This window comes from Tenrec ecaudatus, chromosome 8, assembly GCF_050624435.1.
Source record: "Tenrec ecaudatus isolate mTenEca1 chromosome 8, mTenEca1.hap1, whole genome shotgun sequence".
Taxonomy (NCBI): Eukaryota; Metazoa; Chordata; class Mammalia; order Afrosoricida; family Tenrecidae; genus Tenrec; species Tenrec ecaudatus.
Genome location: NC_134537.1, coordinates 140,432,645 through 140,460,293, shown reverse-complemented (window position 1 = coordinate 140,460,293; position 27,649 = coordinate 140,432,645). Strand labels below are relative to the sequence as shown.

Below are 27,649 nucleotides of genomic sequence, written 5' to 3'. Positions count from 1 at the left end.
TCTGTGTGCGCGTGATGGAACGCCCATTTGGCAGGAAACGCCCTCCCCCGGCTGTTAAAAGAACAAAGTTAGCGTGGTCTTCCAGCCCATTAACTACTAGGCTCCTCCCCGCCCGCGCTCACTGGCCTTTACGAAGAAGACCGCCCTCGAGCTCTCTCTTCATTGGTCGGTTTTGCCCCCGGCTTAGCCCCGCCCACCAGCCCTTCCGCTCTTGGCCTAATTGACACCCCGGCGGGAGGGGGCGGGGCGGGAGGCGGAAGTGACGTTCGCGGAAGCGCCGGCGCGTCGTCCGAGTGGGAAAGGTGGGGCCGGGTCCCGGGTGTGTGGTGAGGCCCGGGCGCCGAGCGTGGTCGGATTCTGGAGTGCAGCGGCCGCCGTGAGTGCGAGGCCGGTGGCCACTCGCCTCCCTTCCACGGTCTACGCCCCTCCCTTGACCTACACCCCAGCTCTGCGGCTTCTTGAGCCGCCGCCTCTTTCTCCCACGGCCCATGAGGCCACCTTCTTTGCGGAGGCCGGGTGGTCCCCGGGGCTGCTGCTCGCTGGGAAGGGCGCTTCCGTTCTTTACCCGACAAGTTGCCTCCCGCCCGAGATGCACCGAGACGCCCGCGAGCCGCCCCCGCTTCACCTAGTTTCCGTGGAAAACGGCGGGGCGGGGCGTGCGTGCGTTTCCGCACAGTTTACGTCCTCCGAGCCCCTGGAAACGCAGTGTGGGAGATGCCCCGCTTCTGCGTCCTGTGCGGCGCCCACGGCTTTTGTGCTATTAGTAAGAGGGGTGTAAAGGGGGAAGCCTGGCAAAGGAAGTGTGCCCTGAATGTGGGAGACGCCTAGAGAGAGAATTGGCCAAGAGTAGACTGCTGAGGACATGAAACAGACCTGTGTGAGCATCTCTGGGCAGGTCAGAATTCTGACGGAAGCAAAAGATAAGACAAAACATGCTGCTTAGGGTGTTCTGTCAGTCATTGTGTGTCGAATACCCAGATTGCTCTTGGAGATGATGGAGAGGGGGAGATACCTGTCTGGAAGTGGGAGTCCGATTCTAGCTGTATCAAATTTATCAAATTCCCAGTCCTTCCATTTTAAAAATTACATGTTACCTGGGTACCTTTTGTTCTTATTAGAAGAATGCTTTGCCTTTGAAGATAGACTTGGGTAAATGGCTGTTTGCAGGATGGGAATTCCTTGGCGGGAGTTGATGAAGGATAATGTGTATTCAGCTGGAGCGGTAGAGTGAGCAGCACAATGACTATGACCAGCCCTTCCCAGACCAGTTGCCCGTAACCTGCCTTGTGCTCAAGTTTGCAAAAATACACCACAGGAAAAATTGCAGCGACTCTCAAATTAAATGAAAAGAAAGCAACTGCAGGCAGGTAACCATCCTCACAAAAGTTCTTTCCGCGTGATCTGTGAGGCCCTGGAGTGGATGCGTGAAAGAAGCTAGAGGCAGAAATGTGGGGAGCGGAGTGAGATAACTGTCTTTGCTTCGGGTTCTCCAGGCAGAGACACCCAATGACAGGGAATGAAGGGCAGAACTGAACTCCCTTGAGACTCATGGTGGTACTGCTATGCCACCTAACCAGACAAAACAATGCTGACACACTACCCCCTGTGGGGGTTTCAGAAACTAGCTGTTCATGGGAGTACTAGAAAGCCTAGACTCCCCGCCTCCCCAGGGGAACTGCTGGTGGTTCCCAACTGCCAACCATTCGGATGGACGCAGCACAGCGCTCAACCACTACCCCACCAGGGCCCCTCCATTTGTGGGTTTGGGGATTTGTCAATGCTTTGATTGTGGTACAGGCTTCCCAGAGGCTCGGACGATTTGTAGCACAGAGGCCTTTTTGATGAAGCCCCATACACACAGGATCCTTTGTCTGGGCCTGTGGGGTAAACAGGCTGCGTGCTGTGCTGTGCTGAGATCCTGGAGGGCATGGTGCTGATACCATCTCTTAACTTTCCTCTCTTAGGACTTCTCTGTCCTGATGCCTGACCATGGGGATGTGAGCCTCCCGCCTGAAGATCGGGTGAGGGCTCTCTCTCAACTGGGTAGCACAGTGGAAGTGAACGAAGACATTCCACCCCGCCGGTACTTCCGCTCCGGAGTGGAAATGATCCGAATGGCATCCATTTACTCAGAGGAAGGCAACACTGAGCATGCCTTCATCCTCTATAACAAGTATATCACGTAAGACACCCACAATATCCTTTTTCTGCTTGCTTACTTCCTTGGCTCAGCTCTTCTAAAGAACTGGAGACCTTTATAACATCACGAGCATTAATCATTTTGTGCTGAAGCTCCTACATATCAATTGTTGCTGCCATTCAAAGGCACCCGTACTGTAGGTGTCATTTCATGACTCAGTAATTCCATGAGTAAGAGGCCTAGCTCTTTGACCTGTGCCCACATGGCCCAGCTGTTAGGCAAGAGTCGGTGATTAAACTAATTACTGAAGAATGTTTTCTGCTCCCTTAAGGCAACCAGTTCTAGGATTGTGGTTAAAGCGAGGAACACAAATTCCTGACTTCTACTTATTTTGCAGCAAATCGAGTAATTTAGGAAAAAGTATTATTAAACTTTTTTATGAGTCATCAAATAATCAGTGGCCACCAGCAGTTTCATATGGCTCATCATAATAAAACCTTGAGTTGCTTAGCATCTTAGGTTAAGCGGCATACATAGAAGATTTCAGTACTATAAGCAGAGGACAATAGAAATCCCAGGGACAATGAAATTACATCTGTCACTTGTCGTTACGTGCCACTGAGTCATTTCTTACTCATAGTGGCCCTGTGCAGAACAGAACAAAACACTCTCCAGGCTTGTGGCATCCTCCCAATTTTCCTAGGATCTTTCTCATTTGGTGGGGAAAGACAGGGTTTGCTATTCCCAGGAACAGTTACAGCAGTGGTTCTCAATCCTAATACCGTGACCCCTTCATACAGTTCCTCATGTTGTGGTGACCCCAACCATAAAATCATTTTAGTTGCTACTTCATAACTCATTTTGTTCCTGTGATGAATCGTCATGTAAATATCTGATATGCAGGATGTATTTTCCTTGGTACAATTTGAACATAATTGAAACACAGTGATAAATCACAAAAACAAGATGTAATTATGTATTGTAAAATATTTATTTCTAATGAAAAATAAATGAAATTTTGTCTTGAAGCGTGGTGTAGCATGGGTAACAGTCTTCACGCAGGTACATATCTGCATGTGGGCAGACCTGCCTGGAAATGGATAGAGGAGCAGTGTCTCGGTTCGTAAGACCATCAGAAATACGTATTTTCTGAAGGTTTTAGGTGGCCCCTGTGAAAGGGTCGTTCGACACCACCACCACCCCCCAAAAGAGTCGAGACACACAGGTTGAGAAACACTGAGTTACGTTCCCAGAAACATAGGAAGTTCTACCTGGTCCTCGAGGGCTGCCGTCAGTCACCATTGAGTGTCGAGTTGAGTTCTCATTTTCACCAGCCCTCTACCAAGCCCGATGTCCTTCTTCATATGGCCAACGTACACAGACTGAAGTCTTCCCAGCCTCACTTCCTAGGCACGTTCCGGCTGTACTTCTTCCCAGACAGATTTGTTCTGTCTTCCGGCAATCTTCAGTTCCGAGGCAGAAACGCTGTGGTCTTTCTTACTTATTGTTCTGCTTTCCCATGAATGAGAGACAACTGAAACCATCCTGGCTTCTGTCCGGCACACCTTAGTCCTCAAGGTGGCCATTGCTTTTTAACAATTTAAAGATCCTTTTGTAGCAGATCTGCCCAGTACAATACACCATCTGATTTCTTGATGACTGCCCCCGTGGGTGTTGATAGAGATCCAAGCAAAATGACATCCTGGACAGTTTCAGGATTTTCTCATGTAGCATGTTGCATATTGATCTAGGTGTAAAGGTTTTTTCTTTATATTGGGGTTGAAGGCTGGAATCTTTATCTTCATCAGTAAGTTCAGGTCTTCCTAGATTTTATCCAGCAAGTTTATGTCATCTACATATCGCAGGTTCTTACTGAGCTTTCCTCCAGTTCTGATTCTGCATTCTTCTTCATACAAGGTTTGTCCAGCTTTTTGGATGATTTGCTCAGCATACACATTGAGTAAGTATGATAACACACCACTGCTGATTGTAAACCATGCAGTATTCCCGTTTTCTATTTCAATGGCTGCCGCTTGGTCTGTGTTTAAGTTCCACATGAGTACAGTTAGGTGTAGAATTCTGATTCTTTGCAGTGTTCCCCATCGTTTTGTTGTGATCCACACAGTCAAATGCCGCTGCATATCCTAAAACACAGGTCAGCATTTTTGCAGCAGTCTCAGCCAGGATCCTTCTAATGCCAGCAGTGGCTGTACTTGTTCCATGTCCTCTCTGAATTGACTGGTCTTTTGGAAGTTCTCTGGTGATGGACCGTGCATGCATTTAAAAATTATTTTCAGCAAAATTGCTCGTGGTATTAGTGACAGTATTTGATAATTTCTGCATTCTGTTGGGTCACCTTTCTTGGGCGTGGGCACACATACGGATCTCTTCCAGTTGGTTGGCCAGATTACTAGTTTAGAAATTTCTTGATATCATTTCAGAGTTGCAGACGTGTCAGGATATCCCAGTTGATAGTCTGTCAGTTCCTGGCACCTGGCTCTTCATTTGTGCCGGCCGTGCAACTTCGGCAACTTCCTTTCACACTGTTGGTTCTCGATCATATGCTACCTCCTAAAATCACTGAATGTCAGACAATGCTTTTTGGTATCGTGGCTTTGTGGAGTCCTTCCATCTTCTATTGTGTCTTTTAATAAAATCCTACAGTATTGCAACTCAGCTTGAATTTTTTCTTCAATTTTCTCTATGGGCATTTTATTATATTTTACTTTGCCTTCTTGAGGCACCCTTTGTAATCTGGTTAGCACTTTTAATTAATCATGTCTTCCATTTTCTTTAGCTATTTGACATTCAAGAGCAAGTCTCAGTCTCTTTTGACATCCATTTTGATCTTTCCTGTCTTTTTAATGACCCATTGTTTTCTTAATGTATGATATTCTTGATACCCCCCCCCTCCACACACACACACACTGGTCTGGCCTTCAGTCACTGTGCATCAGATCTGTGCTTGAGATGGTCTCTAAATTCAGGTGGGATACACTCAAGATTATATTTTGGCCCTTGTGGCCTTGTTGGTTTTTTCCTTCGGCTTCAACTTGAACTTGTATGTGAGGACTTGATGGTCTGTTCTACAGTCGGCCACGTGTTCTGACTGATGATACCGAGCTCATTTACTCTTTCTGCAGACACAGCAAGGCCCACATGCAGTCATTCTGTTGTTGCAAAAAAATTACTTCCCACCAATAAGCCATTGATCTTGCAAATTTCTAACATGTAATCTCTGGTGTCATTTCTATCAACAATGCCATGTTTTCCAGCCACAGAGTCCTAGTGGCATTGTGAGTTAAACCTTGAGCTGCCAGCTGCAGGTTGGTGATTCAAACCAACCAGCCACTCCATGGAAGAAAGATGAGGCTAGCTGCTCTTATAAAGATTTATACTCGGGCGCTGCCTTTGAACCCGCCGTGCCTGCCCGTGGCGCAGGGGGTTAAGCTGCAGCGCCAGAGCAAGTGCTGGCGCATAACTGGGGCCGCCAAGCCTCTGCGGGCAGCCCTTTTAACCGCGAGTGACATGGAAAAAAGAAAAAAAAAAGATTTATACTCTCAGGAACCCTACAGAGGGGCACTATGAGTTGAAATTGACTTGATGGCAGTGGGTTTTGTTTTTTTTAAAATTTTCATTCTTTGTTTCTACCTATCACCTTTTAATTGCCAATAATTATCAATACATATTGACTATATGTTTGACCAGTCTCAGACGACAGAAACTGGGAAAAATCTTAATGTCTTCATCTTTGGCATTAGTGGTTGGTGAGTAAATTTGAATAATAGTTGAATTAACTAGTCTTCCTTGTAGGCATATAGATATACTGTATTATGAAGCACACGTATTAAAAGTGTCACAACTTTTGTATATTTTGAAGGCTTTATTTCAGTAAAATTGTTCTCTTTTATAACCAAAAAGCTCACTGCCATCAAGTTGATGCTGACTCATAATGACCCTATAGGACAGGGTAGACCTGCCTCTGAGTTTCCAAGACTGTTACGGGAGTAGAACAAAAGCCCTGTCTTCCAAGAAGCGGCCGGTGTTCTTCCAACTGTGGGCCTTACGGATTACAGGTCCTTTATATTATAGTCCTTTCTATTTTATATTATTCCTTTAAAAATTATCCTAGAAAGTGTCCCTAAACTTCACTATATGGCACAAGCTCCATGGCACATAACAGGATCAACAAACCTTCATCCAAAAAAAAGAGAGAGAAACCTTGATAACGAGACTGTAGAATGAGAAGAGAAGGAGCCGGAGCCTGGTTGGAAACAGCATAATGGGTTGAGGGAATGTTTGAGAGGCAGGAGGGAGAGTCAGGAGAGCGTGGGCCCTGGGAGCGGAGAGAGTTCCGAGCTGGAGAGAGAGCAGCTCCATGTGGTGCTGTAATGTCATTGATCTTGGTAAGCAAGTTCCCTGGAAGGCTGAGAGAGACACGCGATTGGCATGGGTTGAGTTAGAAAGTAGAGATGGTGAGTATAGACCAGAGGTTGGCACACTTGCTGTTACTAGCTGCCCTCTGAGTAAAACTGCCCCCAGGGATTTCACGCTGTCACCTCTGGGCAGCAGAGCAGCCTACCAGACCCGCCTTCCCCACCATCACCGACTCCACTCCTCCTGCCAGCTTTGGGCCAGGAGTGGACACGTCACCGCCGGTCACCCAGGGACTTAACTTGTCTAGGCAAGGCCCAGACGTGACTTGTTTTTGGCTTTGCGAACCATGTCGTCTCTTGTAACATGTAAGCATCCAGCCATGGACAGTACTTAAATGGAGGGGTGGCGGCGGTGGCGTTCCAGTACAACTTTACTTTGCCAACCCTCGGAACCGACACCTTTGGAAAAGTGTGAATCGGAGGGAAAGTAGCTGAATACCAGGGTCGGATTGTGTGTGTGTGTGTGTGTGTGTGTGTGAGATGGGAGTTTCTAGAGGGTGTGTTTTTGTCATGGTAAGAAAGGATCTAGTGAAGGAGAGGCGGATGGCACAGCAGAGAGAGGATTGGAACAAGGAACAAGGAACTCAGCACAGGCAAGAAGGGGTCGGCTGAAGTGTAACAGAAATATTTCGTAAACTGGGTTTTTTAATGGGACTTGGCATCACTTTGAGGGGCATGAACATCAGTCTGAGCAGCAGAAACTCATGTGGGAGTCAGGACCCGTGGAAGGTATCCCATTCAACAAGGTGAGCCTGAGGGAGAGTGGAGCTTTGGCACCGCTCATTCACTTCATTTGTTGGTTTTCAGACTTAATAAGTTACCTTCATTGTCTCCTTGCAGAAATTCTGATTCTGTGAACTGCTGGCCTCCTTTCCTTCCCCTTACCTCGCTGTGCCCCTCTCCCAATTTTATTTTTCCGCCTCAGTCTGCTTCCTGCCCCGTTTTAATCGTCGTATTCCTGCCAGTACCAGTGGCCTTTGAGGCAGAGGAGGGAAGGACAGTACCTCTCCAGCCCTCTGCCTCCTGCAGTTGAGAATCATTGTTCTAGGCCTTTTGTGGATACTTTAATTCAGGCACTAAAAAGGCATGTGTGTGCTTTGTCCTGAAGCAGTCCAGGCATCTCAGTGACCTCAGGCCGACTTCCCCCTCAGTAGCTCTCCCAGCCGAGGAATGCTTTGCCTTTTGCAGACCCCGTGTAGAAGAAAGCTCTTCAGCACATTGAATCAGTGCATATTTTCACGGTGAGTGCAGACAGTGGATTCTTTCACAGCTTTTTATGGTCATGGATGGGCTGCATAGAGGGAGCTGTAGAGCAGGCAGCCCTGTGGGCCTCCTGCAGCACAGCAGCACAAACTCCTTTCCCTCCTCGCTGTCCTCCATGCAAGCGCGGACCGCTGAGGCTGGCCTTGAAAGGCGGAGGAGGGTTTCCATTTGCAGGCAGGCCTACTTTGCTGGTTCACATTTCAGATGGAAAGCAGTGAACTCCTTTCATTTGCTCCTGGGATAGAGCTTCTCTTGCCTTTTTGAACTGGTTATTTTCAGCTACAACTGATACTTGTTCTTGATTTGAGATTTTTCTTTCAAACAAGCCAAGTCAGGGAGAGAGCATCAATGCAAAGTGGAGTCTCTGTGCGTGCAGGGCCGGCAGTGCAGGTGATGGTTGCAGTGTGTGTGCGTGCTGTACGTCCTAAGTCATGAGTGGGCTCCTACATTCGGCAACTTTTTTAACGGGCGTCTTTCTGTATCAGAACACGTGGACCCATCTCCTATGCCCAGGAGCTTCCTTCTGCCTGGAACACTCTTGGCCCACATCTCTTCGTGCCTCCCCCCTCCCTCCCTTCAGGGCTTCACCCAGGGACCACCTTCTCAGTGTTACCTCCCTTCCTGCCCTCTCCCCAGCCCTTCTCCATCCCCTCCCATTCCCTTCCCTACTAATAGCTTGTTTGTCTTAGCACTTATTGCCTAACCTGCCTTTTGGCATTATTTATTGTCTGTTCCCCATGTGGGACACTGGGGGACACTGGAAGGCGGGTGGGCAGGGTGATGTTTGAGATATCTCGAGTTCAATAAAATACGTGTCTCGTAGTTGATGCTCCATACAAATGTATTGACAGAATGAATGCAGCTGCTTTTCACACACAGGTGAGCTATAATGCATTAAACAGCCCCTGTTGGTGGACGTTTAGTTTGTTTTTGGTTCTCCGCACAGTCTGGGTGACGGTGTATTTTGAATGGTCTTAGCGATCCCTTTCTTCCTTTAGCCGTTTCATCAGCACAGAACTCACATGTCATACAATTCAGGAGTTCGGTCTCAATAAAGAGCCGTGCTTTCATCTCCATGGGCGATTCTAGAACTTGTGCTTCTATCTCGTCCTCATTGTTCACAGCTCCCCAACCTCCTCTGCCACACCTCCCCAAGAAGTGCCCTTGTACCCTGTGTCATGATCTCTAGGCTCAAACCTTAGGGTGGAGTTGTGAGTTTGGAGGACATAAGGAGAAAAGCAAAGTACAGCTCACCCTGTTAGACGAGATTTTCAGATAAAAATGGAACGATGTTCCATGTGAGCACGCAGTGTCTCACTAGGAGCCCGGGGGCACGGAGACTGTGTGCTGGGCTGATCACTGCAAGCGTGCACTGCTGAGACAGACTCACACTGAACACTGCATTACATACCTGAAAAAGAAAATGTGCACGTCTTACAATTTGATGGCTTGCCTCCCACCCTCCAGGAAAGATAGGCTGTGTTGATTTATAATCCCACTAGCAGGGAAGGAGGGCAATTCATTAGCTATAATCTTCCCTCCTGCTTTGACCACCCCCAATTCGTAAGAACAGGATTTCATCTGAGTTAGAATTTCCTTCTTAATGAGTAAAGCGGTGCACCGGATCCTTTGTTTCACTTTGCATTTGTGTTTCTGCGTATCGTTTTCCACTGCTTTGCATGGGAATATCCTGGCCGGAGCATCTTGGTTTACTTTGGTGCATTTCCTCTCTGGAGGCTGCACCAGGTGTAACCCCAGAGAAGTTTACATCTGGGCCACAGCTAGTCTGTGTCTAGCAAGTTTCTAGCCCTCGTGGTAGCCTCTTCCATCTCTTCTTCTTCCTTGTTTTTTGCTCTTCTTTTGTTTTTCAATAGTAGCCTTTTTATAATTAATCTTTTAATTAATCATTCTATTGGGGGGGGGCTCTTACAAATCTTATAACAATCCATCACTCAGTTGTATTAAGCACACTTGTACATATGCTGCCATCAACAATTCCAAACCATTTTCTTTCTGCTTGAGCCCTTGGTATCAGCTATACTTTTTTCCCCTCCCTCCCATTCCCTCCCACCGAGTAGGTTTTATTTTCAGTGCAATTTTAGGTTCACAGAAAGTACAGAGAACCAATATTGTTATTATTCACTCAATTTCTCACTTTATTAGGGATTGCTCTTTGTCCCTTTTTATTGGATTACAAATGAAAGACCATCTTGCAAAGACACAGCAGATGTTAGCCCTCTTCTAGGCCCTGTGCACAGCACTCTGTGGACACTAGCCCTTTAAGCCTCAAGTAGTTTGTGTCTGTACGGAGTTGTTGAGGAATGGTGAAGTGAAAGGACTTGCTTGAGGTCACACAGATAGGAGGGGCAAATCCAGTGTTTTGAACCCAAGTAGGGTGGCTCCAGGGCGTGCCCTGCCAACCAGTAAGCTCTCTCCCCTTCAGAATGAATAATGGCTATGTTGTCCTCTCTCTGTTTTCTGTGGCGTCTGCTATTTGTATGCCTGCCCCATTCAGAAAATTGACAAGGGTTACTCAAGGGGAAAGGATCTGGGTACAAGTTTGGGGGTTCAGTGATTATGCGTTGGGCTGCTGTTTGAAATCACCAAAAAGGCAGAGCTCTCTCTCTACCCCTGAAGAGATACAGTCTCAGAAACTCACAGGGGCAGTTAGTTCTACCCCGGCCTGTAGGGGAGCTAGCAGTCAGCATCAACTCTATGGCAGTGTGTCTTTTGTTCTTGTCTCCTTTTAATAAACCTGATGCTGTTACATGGTTTAAAAGTGAATTAGTACTCATATGTTGAAAAGGTTTTCACCCACTCTTCTCTCACCTATTCTATTTGGCCTGCCCTCTACTCCTGTTCATTTCTATGGACTACAAGTTGGCCTGCTAATCTCAAGATCAGCAGTTCAAACCCACCAACTGATGCAATGGGAAAAGATTAGGCAGCTCTACTCTGTCCTATAAGGTGGCTATGAATTAGAATCCACTCAATGGATGTGAGGGGTTTTTTGCATATTCTTCCTCTCTTTCTGTATGTACTTGCAAACTAAGGGAACAATCACACACACACACACACATCCCCCTTTTTGTTATGCTTGTGCAAAGGTCGTGTATTATGTAAGGAGCCCTGATGGTAGCAGCAGCATATCCTATACACCCCCACACCTTCTGTTTGCCACCTAACTCATCCTCAAGTTTCCAGACCACTCTGTGCATTTGACATGGAGTGCCTTTCTATGCTTGGCACTGTGTTGCCTTTGGCGAGACTATCGAGACGTGTGCATCACAGACATCCCTGGCCTTGGGACACAGACCATGGTGTTTGAGCTTCATCACAGAGACCTCCAACCTGCTGAGGGTAGTCCACGCTGACAGAGCTACTGAATTCTAGGTCTCTTGAACATGAGAACTGTGTCGGATTTCTCTTGATATCCTTCTCAGAACCTTGTGGTTTGAACACATGGATGGAGACCTATTTACGTGTAGGAAACCCATGTCTTATGAACCCAAAGGGAAGATTTTTAGACTCACCTTGATTTTAGGATTCACCCTTATCTGAGAGGCCTGGTACTTGGTTGGGATCCTTGGGTGGCATAAATTGGTAATGCTTTTGGCTGCTGACCAGTAAGTTCAATGGGATAAAATTTCCACGTGCCTTACATAGAGCTGAAGGACAAGGGCTCATTGATAGAGGTTTGCTTTGGGGTAGGGGGACTCAATCCTTCCTCGAACTCAGGATTTTTCCTACACTTACTTGTACCCCCTGAACAAAAAAATGGAAAAGAACCCACTTGTCCCAATTACAGTGGGATCCTTTGGGTCCGCAGGCAAGCTGCCCTCAACGCACTTGTTTTGGGTCTCCTGGTTCTTACAAGGTACTCAAAAGGCATCTTGGTTCAGAATTCCTCCAGTGGTCCTGTGCGTAGGCCGGGACAGCGCAGTGGTTAACACGGAGGCTGGAGCTGGCCCGCCAGGGTGGCGATTCTGAGTCGGTCACGTTCTCGCTGTGACAAGTTACTGAGCTCCCCACGGTCCCTCTGTAGGTGCTAACTACATGCTGGAGGTGTGTGAATTGATTCTTGCTATTGCCCCTGCTAAGCTCTGTGGCTGAGGTCAAGAGCTGAAAGGGGAAGTCTGGTGTCTTGCATTTCTCCAGTGTGCTCTGGGCAGTCCAGATGGTTAGTGCTCTTGGCCGCAAACCAACCCCTGCCCAGTTGAGTTCCCACATAGGCACCAGGGAAGAACACGGGGCGGGCTGCTTCCGACAAATCGGCCTTTGAAAGCCTAGGAGCACGGGCATGATGGCGGGCAACTGCTCTGGTTTTTCTGTTGTACTTCTTTGTGAATTGTTCATTGAAGGGGACAACACATATTACATGTCATTTGCATAAATTACCCACATGTGACACACGGATGAGCTGAGCATCTCTTGGCTTAGTACGATGAAAGGAATATTGTTCTCAGAAAGAGAATGAATGTTGTTTTTCAAAGGAAAAACAAACAAAACACCAGTGTTTTAAAGCTCACACATCCCCAATCACCCCAATTTAATAATTTTCAGGACTGCCACCTCAAACCTGTGAGAGACCGAGTCCCTCTGGTGACACTGAGGGGCAGACGCTACACTGGCTCCAGGAGCACAGGAGTTGGCCAGAGGGTAATGCAGAGGAGAGGTGTTGTCTGATGCGCGGCCCCAGAACACAGACTCGCCACACAAGTGCATCTCCATTGTGAAACAAAGGATCGTACAGGAGCAGGGGTGTTCTGCTTGCCTCCTGCACTTGGCTGCCAGGCTGTGCTCTGAAGAGGGCTGTGTGACAGAGCCCCTTTCCTTGGGAAACGTTTCACTGTCCGAAAGTCTGTTCAGTCTTTCGTCCACACGGAGTCAAGTCTGACCTGGCCCCTAGACAGGCTTTCCCAGGCTGGCCGTCTCAATCGAGGGCGCAGGTAGCCTCGTCTTTCCCTTGAAGAGTGGCTGGTGGGTTGGAATGCCATCTTGTGGTTGCTGTTTGTGGAGGTACATTTGGGGCTCAGGAGAGGCTTGGGTTTTTTGGGTAGGAGTCCAGTGCATTCTGTCGCACACCTAACTTGCGTGCACAGAGATACACCCAGTTGTCCATTATAGGGGTTTGGGGATGGGTGGAGATGTGGCCTGTCTGGTGAGCCTGCACCCCATCCCTGTACCTCTGGGCAGCCCTTTATCAGAGGTTGCAGACAAAGGGAGCAGCCTTGCTTAGGGAGGTTTGGGGCATGTTCTTTGCATCATAATCACTCTGATCTGTTTTCTTAGACTCTTTATTGAGAAACTTCCAAAGCATCGAGATTACAAGTCAGCCATCATTCCTGAGAAGAAAGACACGTTAAAGGTGAGCCCTCGCTGTGGTGTGGCCCATCTGAGCGCTTCAGAGCCACGCAGACCCAGTTCAGCGTAGACGCTCGTCTCTACAGTTTAGCGTCACATCTTGTGCTGCGTGACATGTACAGGGACTTCTAAGAGCTGGTGGAACAATGGAATTAAAAGATGAAGGAATTTTTCCATGATTTTTTTGGGGGGCCTCATATCTTTAGCTGTGTCTCACCATCCCCCTCACCCCCAGCCCCCAGCAATTATGAATCAGCAACAATAGTATAAACCATCTGAAACATTGTCAACATTAGCAACGTAGGTGATATATTCTGCTTAACTGGCTGCTACTCTTCTCTTTCTCAGTGTTTTGTTCTGTATTGTTTTGTATCGTATCTCAGAAATTGAAGGAGATTGCGTTTCCCAAAGCAGAAGAGCTGAAGGCCGAGTTGTTAAAACGATATACCAAAGAATACAGAGACTACAATGAAGAGAAGGTCAGTGGGTGCCAGCAGAGAGAGAGCGGGGGCCTGGGTCCCTTAGCCCCTGCCCTGTGATGTTGCTGCAGATCTTACTGCCACCACTGTTTTTGATGATGGCCAGAAACCTCAAAAGCTACATCCATAGCACCCAAGGGGTTTCGACTGAAGGCTGTCACAGATCGAATGTCCGTGTCCAAGAAGGCGGTGTGAAGGTTGACAAATCTGTTGTTTCTCTCCTCCCTCCAGAGCCGTGGTTCTCAACCTGTCCAATGACCCTTTCTCAGGGATTGCTGATTCATAACAGTAACAAAATTACAGTGATGAAGTAGCAATGAAAATAATTTTATGGGTGGGGGGGGTCACCACCACATGAGGAACTGTATGAAAGGGTCATGGCACGAGGAAGGTTGAGAACCACTGACCTAGAGTCAGAACCCTGGAAATTCTTATCAAAACAGGTTTCGGGAGGGGGAAAGGAAGATTCCAGGAACCCAAGTGGAAGGCGAATTTTGAGAATGACGAGGGCAACAAATGTATAAGGGTGCTTTACCTAATTGATGTATGTATGGATTGTGATAAGAGTTGTATGAGCCCCAATAAAATGATTTATTTTTATTTTAAAATTTTTTCAATTTATTTATTTATTTATTTTAACAATTTATTGGGGCTGATACAATTCTTTTCACAGTTCATACATATACATACATCAATTGTATAAAGCACATCTGTACAGTCTTTGCCCTAATCATTTTTTTTCTCTTTTCTAAAATGACTTATTTTTAAAAAGAAGAAAAAGAAACACACCATTTTTACTAACATAAGATGACATTTTTCTATTATAGACATTTGTTTTTGTGTATGTAACTATTTGTTATTTTAATTATTTAAGAGTAAATTAACAGAAATTTTTTAAAAAAAGAAAAAAACATAGGTTTTATATCAGAGAATTTGAGGGTTTTGATTCACATTTGGTTATACCTGAAGGTACATCGAGCCATTGAGAATGGCTCCTGTTGTGAAGAGTGCAGAGCGAGAGCAGGTGGAGAAGCTCCAGGCGCGCTCAGTGGGATGTGTCCCGTGTGAACACATTCTGAAGGGCCTTACAGGTGGTTTTGTAGCTGCCCGCTGAGCCCTGTCTGTACTCCGACATTGGCTCTTAGCAGCAAGTGATCAATGAGGAAGCATAGATCTCTCTAAGGCATCCAGTGAATGAAAATCTAACACAGAAAGTGGTGATGCGATAGTTCTTGCTCTCTGTAAAACCTCACTCTAGTGAAATCAGGACCAAGCGAAAAAATGAGAGGCTTCATTTGGGGTTAAAATCAACACAGACCCTCCGTGTAGTAGCTACAGGCTTGGGTTTCGTTCCGGCTTACAGCCTTATTTGGGATATGGACTAGCTACATGTCACAGTTAACCAATGAAAGTGCACATGATACAGGGAATGGGTTGCACTGAGAGTTCTGGTTGCAGTCATTGGAGAAGGGGACTGGGGCTGTCCTTGAAGAGCAGATAGGCTGTGTCTTGACAGGGAGGAGTGGGGAGTGTGTTCTGCGAGAGTGTGGAGGCACTGAGGGAAGCGTGAGGCCTGCTTTGGGAGAGCAGAGCAGAACTACACTTTGGCAATCTCCACACTGAAAAGCTGCCTTCCCCTGAGGTGTCTTGTCAGTGTTGGCCTAAACCCGTTCTTGCTTTCTTGCAGAAGAAGGAAGCAGAGGAGCTCGCCCAGAGCTTGGCCATCCAGCAGCAGCTGGAGAAGGAAAGGCAGAGGGTCGCACAGCAGAAGCAGCAGCAGTTGGAGCAGGAGCAGTTCCATGCCTTTGAGGAGATGATCCGGAACCAGGAGCTAGAGAAAGAACGGATGAAAATCGTGCAGGAGTTTGGAAAGGTGGACTCTGGCCTCAGTGGCCCACTGGTTCCTGGCGTGGACAAACCCTCCATAGATGTGTTCCCCACCACGCCTGCCTCATCCACGCAGTCTCCCGACTGCAATACAAGTGTCAAGCCAGCTAAGCCTGTGGTGGACAGGTCCTTGAAACCCGGGACACTGAGCAACTCAGAAAGTAGTGAGTCTGCTTGTTGGGTCTTCTTCCAGCTCCGTAGCCACCGGAGAGTCGTCTTGGGGGATTACGCCTAAGATCGTGCATTAGCTCTGAGCACAGAAACCTGTTTGCTAAGTATTGTTTCCGCATGCCCTAGCACATGGCTCTGTTATATACAATACGGAGTCACTAGGAAAAGGTGCTTTTGCTCCAATCATAGCCTTTATACGGAGTTAATGTCCCTGAGAGGTAGGCCCTCCACTTGCAAGAGCAACACAGAGGTTTGAAATGCTGCCAACTGAAGTCTTGCAAACAGCTTCCTGGCCTCCCACCCCACCGCCCCAAAAGTCTATTCTAATGATCAAGGGCTACTGCTTGAGGGTCATTTGAAATTTTACAGTGCCACTTTGCAATTCAGCTACTGACTTTTCCAAAATAAGGGTACTGAATGTGAAGTGTGCCTGCCCTGACTCACCGGCTAGCCACTCCGTAAGTGAGAGATGAGGCTCTGGTTTCATGAAGGTTTAGAGTCTCGTAAACCCTAGAAAGTATCACGCAGTAAATTGGAATCGACGGGGCTTTCTTTCTTTGTGTTGTAAAGCATTAGTCACCACTAAGGAACAGACTCAAGGTAAACACTATACATCAGTGTTAGGTTTCCCAGAGTGGGCAAGACCACCCCTCCTGAGAAGCTCTGGAATGATCTGGAAGCAGATTCCTACACTTGATCCTGGATGATGGTCGACAGTCGATAGGTTTTTAATTATCAGGAGCACGCAAAGTGTTTTTAGTTGGTTGGTTTTTGTTTTGTTTTGTTTTGTTTTCAGAAAGGGGGCTAGTAAGCCAAATGAATTTGGGGACCTAAGCTGTCTCTGGCCAGTGATAGTCCAACCTAGCCATCAACCCATGGACAGCCTTCCTGCTTCTCACCAATAATTGGTTAGTTGAGAAAATAACAGTAGGCAAATGATAAATACACCTTGATCATTAGACTAGGGTTTTGGGGAGGGTAGAAGGATAAGAGCCTACTCTCAAGTAATGGTTGGAGGAAGTCCCTTTTGCCAGGGAAAAGCCTAATGTGGGAATGGCAAAGGAGGGCTGAGTTCGGGAACCTGGCCTTTAGGCTTTGCTGATTTACTTGGTAGTTTTTTTTGCCTCCTGCTGAGTTTTCATGCACGCTCTGCCAGGCCAAATTGGACTCCGGTGTTCCCAGAGCACCCTCTGGCAGTTTGTTAATGTCTGCCCTCTCCGAGGCTCTCTGTCACTAAATCCGACCTCACCGTCATTGGCAGTGCTGAGTCAGAGTGACCCCCTGTGGGCTTCCGAGAGAGTAGAAAGCCCAGTCTTTCTCTCAGGGAGCTGCTGCTGGTTTTAAACTGCCGACCTGCAGATCACAGCCCAGTGTGTAACCACTGCACTACCAGGACTCCTTGTCTCTGCTTGGCCTACCTTTTTTGGGGGGAGTGGGAGATGAAGGAGGGGCACGGAGGAGGAGGTCTCTCGATCCTCCTCCCTTCACTCAGATTGGTTCTCTTCTTAACTCCTGAGCTCTCTTTATCTCCAGTGCCATTCAGTTCCTTCACCCGGTGTCGTCCTTTGTCTGTAGCGAGCTTCTCTGTGGGTCAGGTTTCGAGTCCATCACAGGCTGAGAGCTGTGTCTGCTTGGTGCGCTCTGAAGTGATTACTGAACTGGGAAGGACGGTCTGTGCTGACCCTCGATCCAGCATCTTCAGACCGTGCAGGCTGCCCAGAGCGCTCCTCATCACCGTGTGTTTTAATGTGAAAATGGGACTGGGCAGTAGGTCCCCTCTCCCCCAGCGTAGCTGTCTGGTCTCAGAGATTCTTGGTGCTCGTTAGTGAATAGAGCCCGTTCTTGGAGTTCTAAGGCAGGTTGTATGAGCTGTTTTGTTGAAGATCATGCCTACCCCCTCCCCCCTTTTTAAACCAGGCTGTGTTTTTGTTGTGGTTGTCTTGTCTTCTTGGCATTTTCACTTTCTTCTAAATGGCTAAGTTCTAAAGTAAGTATGACAGGTCTGCCAAAAGTTTATGGGAAAATGGAATTAAAATAAGAATTAAAAATATACCCTGTAGATTTCAAAATAAGATCCCTCAAGGTCGAGATTCTTGTACGCCGTGATACTAGTCGTTTACTCATCCTGGTAGAACGGAGGGTCTTGGGAATGTAACCACTATTAACGGAAGAAACAAGTGAGAAGGAGCCAAATCAGGATTGCCCATGGGTGCCTGGTGAGAGGCGCTCTTGTTTGATGCGAGGAAGGAGTTGGAGGACGTGAGGAAGACTCCGTGCTGACGCTGTCCCAGGCGTTTTTCTGCTAAAGCTCTGGCTCACTTCCTCAACACACTCTCACAAAGCAGACGTAACTGCTCCTTGACCCCCAGAGAGCCAAACACTTGCCAGGCCTCTTACCTGCCTGCTTTTGCTGTGACTGAAACACTCCACTGCCTGGTAGCCATTGCTTGGTGCTCTGTGTCCAGGATTCTACTGGTAAAGCCATGTTTCGTCTCCTGTGATAGTTCTTCCACAGAGCACTCTTAAGATCTCGGTCCCACTTGTTTAACATTTCCTCGAAAGCTCTGCTCGTGTCTGCAGCGGATCTGCACACCCACTGAACAGCAATCTGTTCGACTTTAACTTTTCAGTCAGAATTGTACAAGCTGAACCAGTTGAGATGTCTGCTGTGTAGGCTATTGTGTCTGCGCTTAGTTGTTGATTCTCTTCAGTTAGGGGCTGAGCAAGGTTTTTTCCTTGCAAATTGATGTGGCTGGTCTGCTGCGGTGAGCTTCGTCCTCACCATCTCTCGCTCCTTTCGGGAACAAGTTAGCCATGTTAGAATTCACGTTGCTCTGATATTGGCTCTTTGCAGAGTTCTAATGTATGTCTTGTCCTTGTAACAAGGTTGGTTGAGTTTATTTTGGTGCAAAAGGGTTTTAAGATGCTTGCACTGTTTTCTCTGAATACGCCTTTTCCGTGAACTTTCTGACGACCTGTGAATTTACCCCCGTTATCAGTGATATATCCTGATGTGTTTCTTTAAAAATCACACGAATATAATCTGAGGTAAAAGATTTTTTAAAATTCATTTGAAAGGAGATCTTTTTGTTTTGGCTTGGTTTATTTAACCCTCTGTATGAGATTTCTGGCAGAGAATTCCTGGATATTACAGTATTACAGGAATTTTTTTTTAGGAGTAGTTTCAGCTTCCTTAACCGGGATGATGAAAGCCTACTTTTTGCTTTGAAGTAATGCACCCCCAGTGGCTGTGGTCAGAGGTTGAAGAAAAGTCCACAGCCCCATTTCCTTGTGTCACTGGGCCAGGTCCTCCCACGCTGGCTGAAGTGGAGGGGCCGGCAGTGGCTCTAAGGTCTCAGACTCTCCCCTCTCTCTGTTGCAGCTCCTACAATTGATGGACTGCGTCACATGGTGGTGCCTGGCAGGCTCTGTCCACAGTTTCTCCAGCTAGCCAGTGCCAACACTGCCCGGGGAGTAGAGACATGCGGAATTCTCTGTGGAAAACTGGTAAAACCAAACTCCTCCCTGAACTGAGAATGTTTCTTCCTCCTCAGCCTCTTCCAGCTCTCAGACCAGACAGCCAGGGTCAGGTCCTCTGCTCTGCTCCTCCTACTGATTGGCCCATGGACCGACTGTTAATGGTGCCCCAGGGTTCGATAACAGATACTGGTACAGGGCAACAGGGCATTCGTGTTTGTTACAACCTGCCAGCTGCTTCTTGGGAGAAGAGAGAGAGAGAGCGGACTTCCAGCTCCTGTGAAGATTGACAGCCTTGGAAGCGCATAGGGGCGCTTCTGCCCTGTCCGATGGGACCACTGGGAGTCAACATTGACACAACAGTGATTGTTGGTTTTTAATTTAATCGACTATTCAGAACCTCATGAATGAAATGAATGCTTCTAATAGTAGTGTGAAGCAGATTCTGGGAGTACCTGGTTGTCATTTTTCTGGACACCTACTCGGCCATGGTGGTGGGTTATTAAGAGAGGGAGATAGAGGATGAGATAAACAGCCTGGTGAACTGTACGCACAATACAAACACTAGAAGTTGAGAGGAAGGAAGGAGTTGAGAGGAGAGGAAGGAAGGAAGGAAGGAGGAAGTTGAGAGGAAGGAAGTTGAGAGGAGGCACTTGGTCCATGAAGGATCCCTGGGGGTACAGCAGTTAGACTCCGCTGCCAACCAGAGGTCAGTAGTTCACACCCAGCAGCCACTGCACTGGCTAGGGAAAGCTGTGGCAGTCCACTTCGCTTCAGTAAAACTGACAGCCTGGGAAAGCCTGTGGGAGGGTCCTCTGTCAGAGGGCCTCTGAATTGAAATTGACCTGGTGGCACAGGTAGAGTTTGTGACTAATTAACAAATGAATGAAGGGTAAGGTGGGATGGTCTTAAAGGGAGCCTTGACGGTTGAAAAGGGCCTGGAGAGAGTGCCCAAGGGACAGGACTTGACCTTGGAGCGAAGGGAGAGAAGTGCCATGGCTGCAGCTGCCCAGACCCGGCGTAGGCCCCCGGGGCTGCCACATTCAACTCCCCCGGGGCAGTGGTGCGTGAGCCAGGCTGGGCCCCAGATGGAGGTCCGGGTAGGGCTAAAGTGTTTGTGGGCAGGGGCCTCAAGCTGGAGGGAAGGGCCTTCTCTGCTGTTGAACCGCAGCTTCCATGGTAGGGACGCCGTAGGTTGCCTAAGTGCCGTGGAACTGTGATGAGCTGTTTTCTCTTTCGGCAGATGAGGAACGAATTTACCATCACCCATGTTCTCATCCCCAAGCAAAGTGCTGGGTCTGATTATTGCAACACCGAGAACGAAGAAGAGCTCTTCCTAATCCAGGACCAGCAGGGGCTCATCACACTGGGCTGGATCCACGTAAGCAACCCTAGCTTTCAGGCTCAGGCCCCTCTTTACTCAGGTGTTTGTAAACACACAGTTTTCTCTTTGAGCAGAGTGAATTGCATTCAGATTGTTTTTCCCTCCTTTAGATTCAGTCCTTAGTCAGTGTTTACTTCTGGGAGCTACGTCGGGCTTTAAAATCAGTAAATCAGCTAGTTCTCCCCAAATGCCGGTCTCCCTGTGCGTGTCAGTGGTGGCAGGACCTTGGCTTGGAATGTCTGTGGACTTGGACTAGATGGCTGTGTCTACTTTGTACACGGGTTGTTCCTAAAAGGCAGAAAAATCAAAAGACTTTAAATTATCCCAGGAAGCTATTTGAGCCGTCCCTAAAGTTGCACATGCCTCTGTGAAGACCAGGAGAGCCCTGGTGCGCGTGGCCATGCGTCTTGGGCTGTTGTTCAGGTGATTTATAATTCCTCCTCTAGGACTCTGTCTTCATTTTTCTCTCTGTTCCTGCAACCTCTTAACTCTCACAAACCAAGCCGTTTGGGTTTTTTCCTTTTTCTTTATTTTATTATTGTTATACTTAACAGTTTTATTAGCACTTCATCCATATGCTGTGCAACTCAGTAATTCAAGTCTATCAAGAAGAGTTGTAAGCCGCTACCATATTCAATTCTAGAACATTTCCTTCTCCCTTGTACTCAGTGTTCTTCCCAAGCCGGTACTCGTGTGATATGACAGCATTACAGGCAAACAAGCTGGCCTTGCTCATGGATGTGGGAAGATGAGGAGTCCTTGTGGGTGTTTCCCGTGATCTGGAAGACCCGGACCTGTGTGGCGGTTGCGTGTGCCTGCTCTAGTGCGTGTCCTCCATTGTTGTTCGAGGGAGACAGACACGTGCTGTGACCTGGCAGGGAATACAAACGCGAGTCAGGTGTGCTTTTTAGTGTCGTACCGGCTTGGAGATGAAGAGACGAATTCTTCCGTGTGGAAGAAGGCGCACGTGCCTCCAGAGGTGGCAGTCAAGTACTTGGAATTCAAAATGGGAGGAGGGAGGGTCTTGCTGTGTTTTAGGGAAGTCTAGAAGTGATTACTTAGATAGCTCTTAGAGGTAGGTGAGGATTTGACAAATGGCGCTCGGCCAAGAGAGAATCCTATGTGTTGGGTCCAACACAGGCACTAGGTTTTGTTTCTTGCTCTGTGAGTGAGTGGACCGGATTGCTGGGGTTCTGGAGTATCGGAGGAAGCAGGGATAGGTACGTTTTACGAGACCCGGGGGAGCTGTGCTGTGGAGGTCTTGAATGGGGAGACGAAATGTGCCGAGAGAGTTGTGGAAGCAGATAACCCTGACAGGTCTCTGAGCAGGGCACTCGTCTGCTCAGAGCCCTGCTTTAGAAAACGTAACATAAACTAGATTGGGGAAGGGGCCTGATTTCAACATTTAACCTTTAATATAAGGGAGACCGCGTTAGAGGACTTCTTTACCTAGACGATTAGGGAGGTTTGCAACGTTTACAATTAAGCATGAGGTAGAGCGGGGCAGGGCCATGACTGGTGGTGACCACCTCCAGTAATCCTTAGAGCTCCAGGGCAGGGCGGTGGCAGTGCCTGGGGGAAGGAGATGAGTGTTGGAGCGAATTGCCAGAAGGTGGGATGAGTCAGGGAGGAGTCAGGGCTGAGTCAGAGATGTCAGGCCTGGGCGTGTGGGCTCCAGGCAGAGGCCCACTCTGAGCTTGGCCACTTGAAGGAACTGCTGAGGCATCTCATTGCTAGGAGCAGTTATCAGCCTGTTGGAAAAGTGAGATTAGACCCTGGGGCAAGGTCAAGTCAGGAGAGCTACCTGGGGGTTACCTGCAGAGCTGACCTTGGAAGCCTGAGAGGAAGTAAGAGTGTCAAGCAAGGAGAGACCCACAGGCAGCTTGGCATTTGTTTAGGCTTCACGAGGAACAGCAGTGAGGTGTGAGAGGACAGGAGGGGTGAGGCACAGAAGGCTTTGGAAAGTCATTCAGGATGTTGCCCGGCACCTGCTGCTGAGAGCACCAGGACGTGAAGATGTAGATGCCCTCTTGGCTTTGGTGAGGACACTGATAACTGGTTGGGTGTGGTGGGAGGAGGCAGGGATCTTAAGAGTCCCTGAGCGATGTGGACTGCACTTAGGGCATGAGTGAAGTACACTGTGTTTTGGGGGGAGCTTCCCCCTTACTCACTCACTCGCTGTCCTCAAGTCAGTGCCGGCCCATAGCAGCCCCGCAGGACAGGAGAACCATCCCATGAGTTTCCAAGAGGAACTCTGTACCAAAGTAGAAAGCAGCCTGTCTTTCTCCCATGGAGCAGCTAGTGCTTTCAAACTGCTGACCTTGCAGTTAGCAGGTCCATTTGTATCCCTACGGCACTAGGGCTCCCTTGGAGGAGCTTAGCTAGAGACCAAAGGGGCGAGGGGGAGAGGAGGACATAGGAATAGCAAGGTCAAGAGAATGGTGGTTCGTTGTTTTGTTTTTCTTGAGAAGGGTTGTTTGATAGATTAGTCAACTGTTCTCATTTCTTTTTTCTTTCTTTCCTGTTTTTTTTCTCGTTTATTTTTTCAAAACCGTTTTATTTTGAAATATAAACTTATATTTAAAAGGGCATAAACCAAAGCTCTATCTTAATAAGTCATTAAACAAAATCTAGCTGTTCAAAACCACCAGCTACTCCTCAGGGAAAACGATGGGCTTTCAGTCCTAGTGAAGAGTGACAGTCTTGGAAACTCACAGGGGCCCTTCTGCTCTTTCCTATAGTGTTACCGTGAATTGGCATTGACCTGACGGCAGTCAGTTTGCTTTTGCTGTATGCATACCCATTGCCTAGGTCAGGAAAGAAAACCTGATCAGAAACATGACCCCACCTCCATGCTCGCCTAGTCACTCCCCCCCCCAAGGAAAAGCCACCCCCTTCTGACTTCTCTGGTAGTTCCTTTCTGACTTTGCCAAGCTTCCCCGCTCGCCAAGTGAAGATCCCTACACACCACTGCTTAGTTTTGCCTGGTTTTGAACTCTATAGAATGGAGGTGTAGAATGCATATTCTTTTCTGTCTTGCTTCTGGTTCAGCAGCGTTTTCTGTACTCATCCATGTTGCGTGTTGTCGTCTGAGCTTGTTTTTATGCCAAGACAGCTGGTGGAGATGTAAGAAGGAAGGCGAGACAGGGCTATGTGGAGACAGGAAAACATTAACTCAGAAATACAGCATCTTCACAGTGGGAAAGACGCATCCCTCTTAAGACGAGATTGGAGGAAGAGAGAGAACTAGAGAGAAATTTTTGAGACGAGATGATGTTTGGAGAAGTTGAGCAAACTCATGTTCAGTGATTTGATTTTAATAATGTTGGAGCCGAGACATCTGGTTGGGGACTGGAGGAGATGTTCTTGCTGGCCTTTGAAGATTCCGAGCCTCTCCTTATACTTGTGTTAAACCATGCTTGTTCAGCATCCTGGTAAGGAAGCTCATGACTGTTGACGAGCTGCTGCCAGAGCCCCTGACTGCCAAGGGCCTTGTACTTGACAAGGAGAGCGTGGCTGACTGTTTCAGTGTCTGGCACTAACCCTCCTTCATGGACGGGGTCTGCCTGTGGATTCCTCACTGCTGCGTCTCTGACTTCCTCTCTCCCCAGACTCACCCCACCCAGACGGCCTTTCTCTCCAGTGTTGACCTGCACACGCACTGCTCCTACCAGATGATGCTCCCAGAGTCCATCGCCATCGTCTGCTCCCCCAAGTTCCAGGAGTGAGTACAGGGCTGGGTGACACTGACGCCAGGAGGCATGGAAGGAGGCAGAGGAAAGATCTCTACTCCTGGGGAACAGGTCTCCCCTCATTGTTCTCCAGAGGAGCTCTGGAGCAGCGGTTCTCTACCCTCCCCGTGCCGTGGCCCTTTCATACAATTCCTCATGTGGCGGTGACCCCCAAACATAAAGTTATTTTCGTTGCTACTTCATCACTGTCATTTTGCTACTGTGAGGAATCGGGTGACCCCTGTGAAGGGGTCTTTCGACCCCCAAAGATGTCGCAACCCACAGGTTGAGGACCGCTGCTCTAGAGGATGGTATTGATTTGCTCTTCTAAGAAGCCATGTCCTGATCAAACTACTGTGCATGTCTAACAAGATACCCAAGCAACAATTGACAGTGTGCTTCCTAAGAAAAATTTCTCAGAAATTTGAAATGCTTGAAGTATCGGGAATTTCAAGAGAGAATTTTGAAATCAAACATGATCTCAGAGTATTGCTTCTTCGTCATTCCCATCCTGCCGGTCACTGGGAATTAGAGAGGGGGCAGTGGTGAGTCACTCTCTACCTCTGATGGATTCACAGAGAGAAAGGCCTATGAGCCAACATCCTGTGCTGATCAGACACCCTGTAAACATTTCATTGATGATGTGATCCTAGGTTTCAATGATAGGATATGGCTGCCCATCTGAAACCATGAGCTAGCCTTGCTTGTTACCACATAATGCCCAGGCCGCCTCCATGTTAGCCCTGTTGAATTCAAAACCAGAAGCCAATGTGGGAAAGGGTCTTAGGACTTTGAAGCTGCCGCAAAGTGAGCCTGTCCCCTGGCCCGCCCATCTACATGTTTAGGACAGAGGAGTGCCTTTGCTTGATTCTGGCCACATTTTATCATTTCAGAACTGGGTTTTTTAAACTAACTGACCATGGCCTAGAGGAGATTTCTACCTGTCGCCAGAAAGGATTTCATCCCCACAGCAAAGATCCGCCTCTGTTCTGTGTAAGTATCTGTTGGAGGAACTTGGAGGAGCCTGGGACCTGACAAGGTGCTCCATCCTCTTAGCTACGTAGAAAGTCAGCCCGGGTCACGTATCTGTCCAGATCCCCTAGGGAAGGACTCATGGGGAAAGCACTATGGACAGGAGTGGATTTGAGTCTTAGCTCTGCCACTTAGTGTGGGCTTTGGCCAGACTATGTCATTCCCGCCCCCAGCCCTGTCTTCCCATCTGTGGGATGAGGAGGGAACAGTGTGCCAAAAGCTCCTAGCATGTTAGCTTCTCCACCAGCTTCCATTGCTAAGCCTGCACTTGAATATGAACTCTGGGTGCAGAGGGGAAATGGACTGCAGCTAGGGAGAGCCCAGCCTAGAAACGGAAGGAAGTGCTGACCCGTGCTTCACGGTGGGTGAACCTTGACAGTGTGTGATATGAGAGAAGCCAGACACAAAAGCTTGCATGTTCTGTCTCCATTTTATGTGAAACAGCCAGATTAGGTAAATCCATAAAAACAGAAAACAGACTAGTGGCTGCCAGGGGTTGGGTTGGGTGTGGGGAGCGATTGCCTGATGGCACAGGGTTTCCCTTTGGGGTGATGACGTTTCTGGAATTACATCAGGGTGTCAGTTGCAGGCCATTGTGAATACACTGAATTGAGAACTTTAAAATGGTTAGTTTGGCATTGAATGGGTTTTCCCTCAATTAGAAGAAGTGGTGAAGCAGAGCTGATTCTAGAGTTCCGCTCAGATGAAAGGGATTCTGACCTTTTATGTCAGTCGTGGGAGCGAAGCGTGCTATGACGGCGTGGTTCTGTTTCAGTGGGGTGCTCTGGTGGCCTCTCAGCTTGCCTGTGTTCCCTGCTGGTGGGGCCTGCTCCCTGTGAGCCATTCTCAATCCAGAAAAGCGAATGGAAGTATGGAAAGGGGGCTCGGAATCTTGTCGCATGAAAGGGACGGGTGTTTCTGAGAAGAAGCTAGTGTGGGCGGGGTCCTGACCACTGACCCCTGTGTAAACAAGTCACTGACTGCATCTTACGTGGCCCCACCTTGCAGAATGACCATTTTCAGATCAGTGGAAGAACACAGAGCTGGTTTTCTTGTTGTTGTTGGTTTCTAAACAAGCAGGCTCGTCTGCTTTGGGATGGAATAATGTTCCAAGGACCAGAATGTTGGCATAGAATCTGCATGCTCAGAAAAGCCTGGCATGGCATTTCCCAGGCTTTCACAGACGAAGACCCCTGGGCCTGCCAAAAACCAGCCTACCAGCCCCCATGGGAGAGTAGGTGTGTTTTATTGAGAGAGTGACCAAAACACCACCATGGATCCACAAGTCTCTTAAACAAATGTACATTTCACAAGTGACTCTAAAGGGGGCTTCAGAAGGTCCATATAAAAATGGAATTAAAAGTCCAAGGAATTTTTCCGTGACCCTTTGAAAACATCCTTGCATACACATTCAAAAATGAAGATGGGGCAGGTGGACAGACAAGTAGGAACCAGTGGGGTACGTCTTTCCAGGCCCCTCTCCAGCACTCTGTGGCTTCTCGGGAATCTGGCTTTCAGACCAGGCACTAAAGGCCTAGAATGAGCATTTGAAATAAGGGGTGTTAGCAGTAACTTTGCAGACTCATGACTTCCTCCTTCTCCCGGCACAGAACTGCAGCCACGTGACTGTTGTGGACAGAGCGGTGACCATCACAGACCTACGGTGAGATCGTGACCCAAGCACTTTCTGAGCGCTCTCCCACCGTGGGCATCATGTACTGTACCCCTGCAATCGAAGATGCCCACCAGCCCCGGGAACCTTTTACAGTACAATAGGAAGCAAGTACCCCTGTGGGAAGGGGACTGATTTTTCTATTTCTGATTTGGGGGGTGGAAATCATCGGATATATTTTTCGTCAAGTCTGAGGGAAAAGCATGAATTGCATTAAAAGCCGTTGTCAGCCTGCCTGTCGGTCCGATTTCAAACACTACGTTAAAAGAATGGCATCCTGAACGCCCAGCTCCCTTCTCGTGTGCTATGCCTGTTGGCTAATGTTTTCTCCTCCCCGCCATCCTCACTCCTGCACCAGCTCGTTTGTCTTTGTCCGCGGGACTGAAGAGGGCCCCTTTGCAGACGGGGAGCCGGCAGAGCATCTTTGGTAGCCCGGGAGTTGGGGCATTACCCTGGGCTCACATCGCAGAGGGAAGAGGGGCAACTCATGCATCTGCCCGGACGCAGAGGCTTGTTAACCCCCAGAATCATCCTGTCAGGAGTGCCTGCCCTTGAACAAGGCTTCCAGGTGTCTTTCCTCTCCAATAAAGCCAAGGGTTCATTTATTTGCGGA

The 27,649-nt window shown here is 48.2% G+C and overlaps 1 protein-coding gene and 1 non-coding gene across 5 annotated transcripts; both read left to right on the top strand.

Moving 5' to 3' along the window:
- The first annotated feature begins 254 nt into the window (after positions 1–254).
- Positions 255–27,649, top strand: STAMBP (STAM binding protein). 4 transcript variants are annotated; one of them, XM_075556939.1, is made up of 11 exons: positions 284–376; positions 1,168–1,367; positions 1,965–2,182; positions 13,132–13,207; positions 13,587–13,682; positions 15,370–15,733; positions 19,123–19,247; positions 20,461–20,598; positions 24,213–24,325; positions 25,226–25,325; positions 26,975–27,649. In XM_075556939.1, exons 3-11 carry the CDS (start codon positions 1,980–1,982, stop codon positions 27,029–27,031), a joined length of 1,272 nt encoding a protein of 423 aa, XP_075413054.1. In that variant the 5' UTR covers positions 284–376; positions 1,168–1,367; positions 1,965–1,979; the 3' UTR covers positions 27,032–27,649. The 4 variants fall into 4 exon arrangements, with proteins under 4 accessions (XP_075413055.1, XP_075413052.1, XP_075413054.1 ...); XM_075556940.1 differs by lacking the exon at positions 1,168–1,367 and having other exon boundaries at positions 255–302; XM_075556937.1 differs by lacking the exon at positions 1,168–1,367 and having other exon boundaries at positions 257–376.
- On the top strand, positions 5,543–5,672 carry LOC142455913 (small nucleolar RNA SNORA76). The gene has a single exon (XR_012786023.1). It is a non-coding gene; the product is annotated as a small nucleolar RNA SNORA76 (small nucleolar RNA).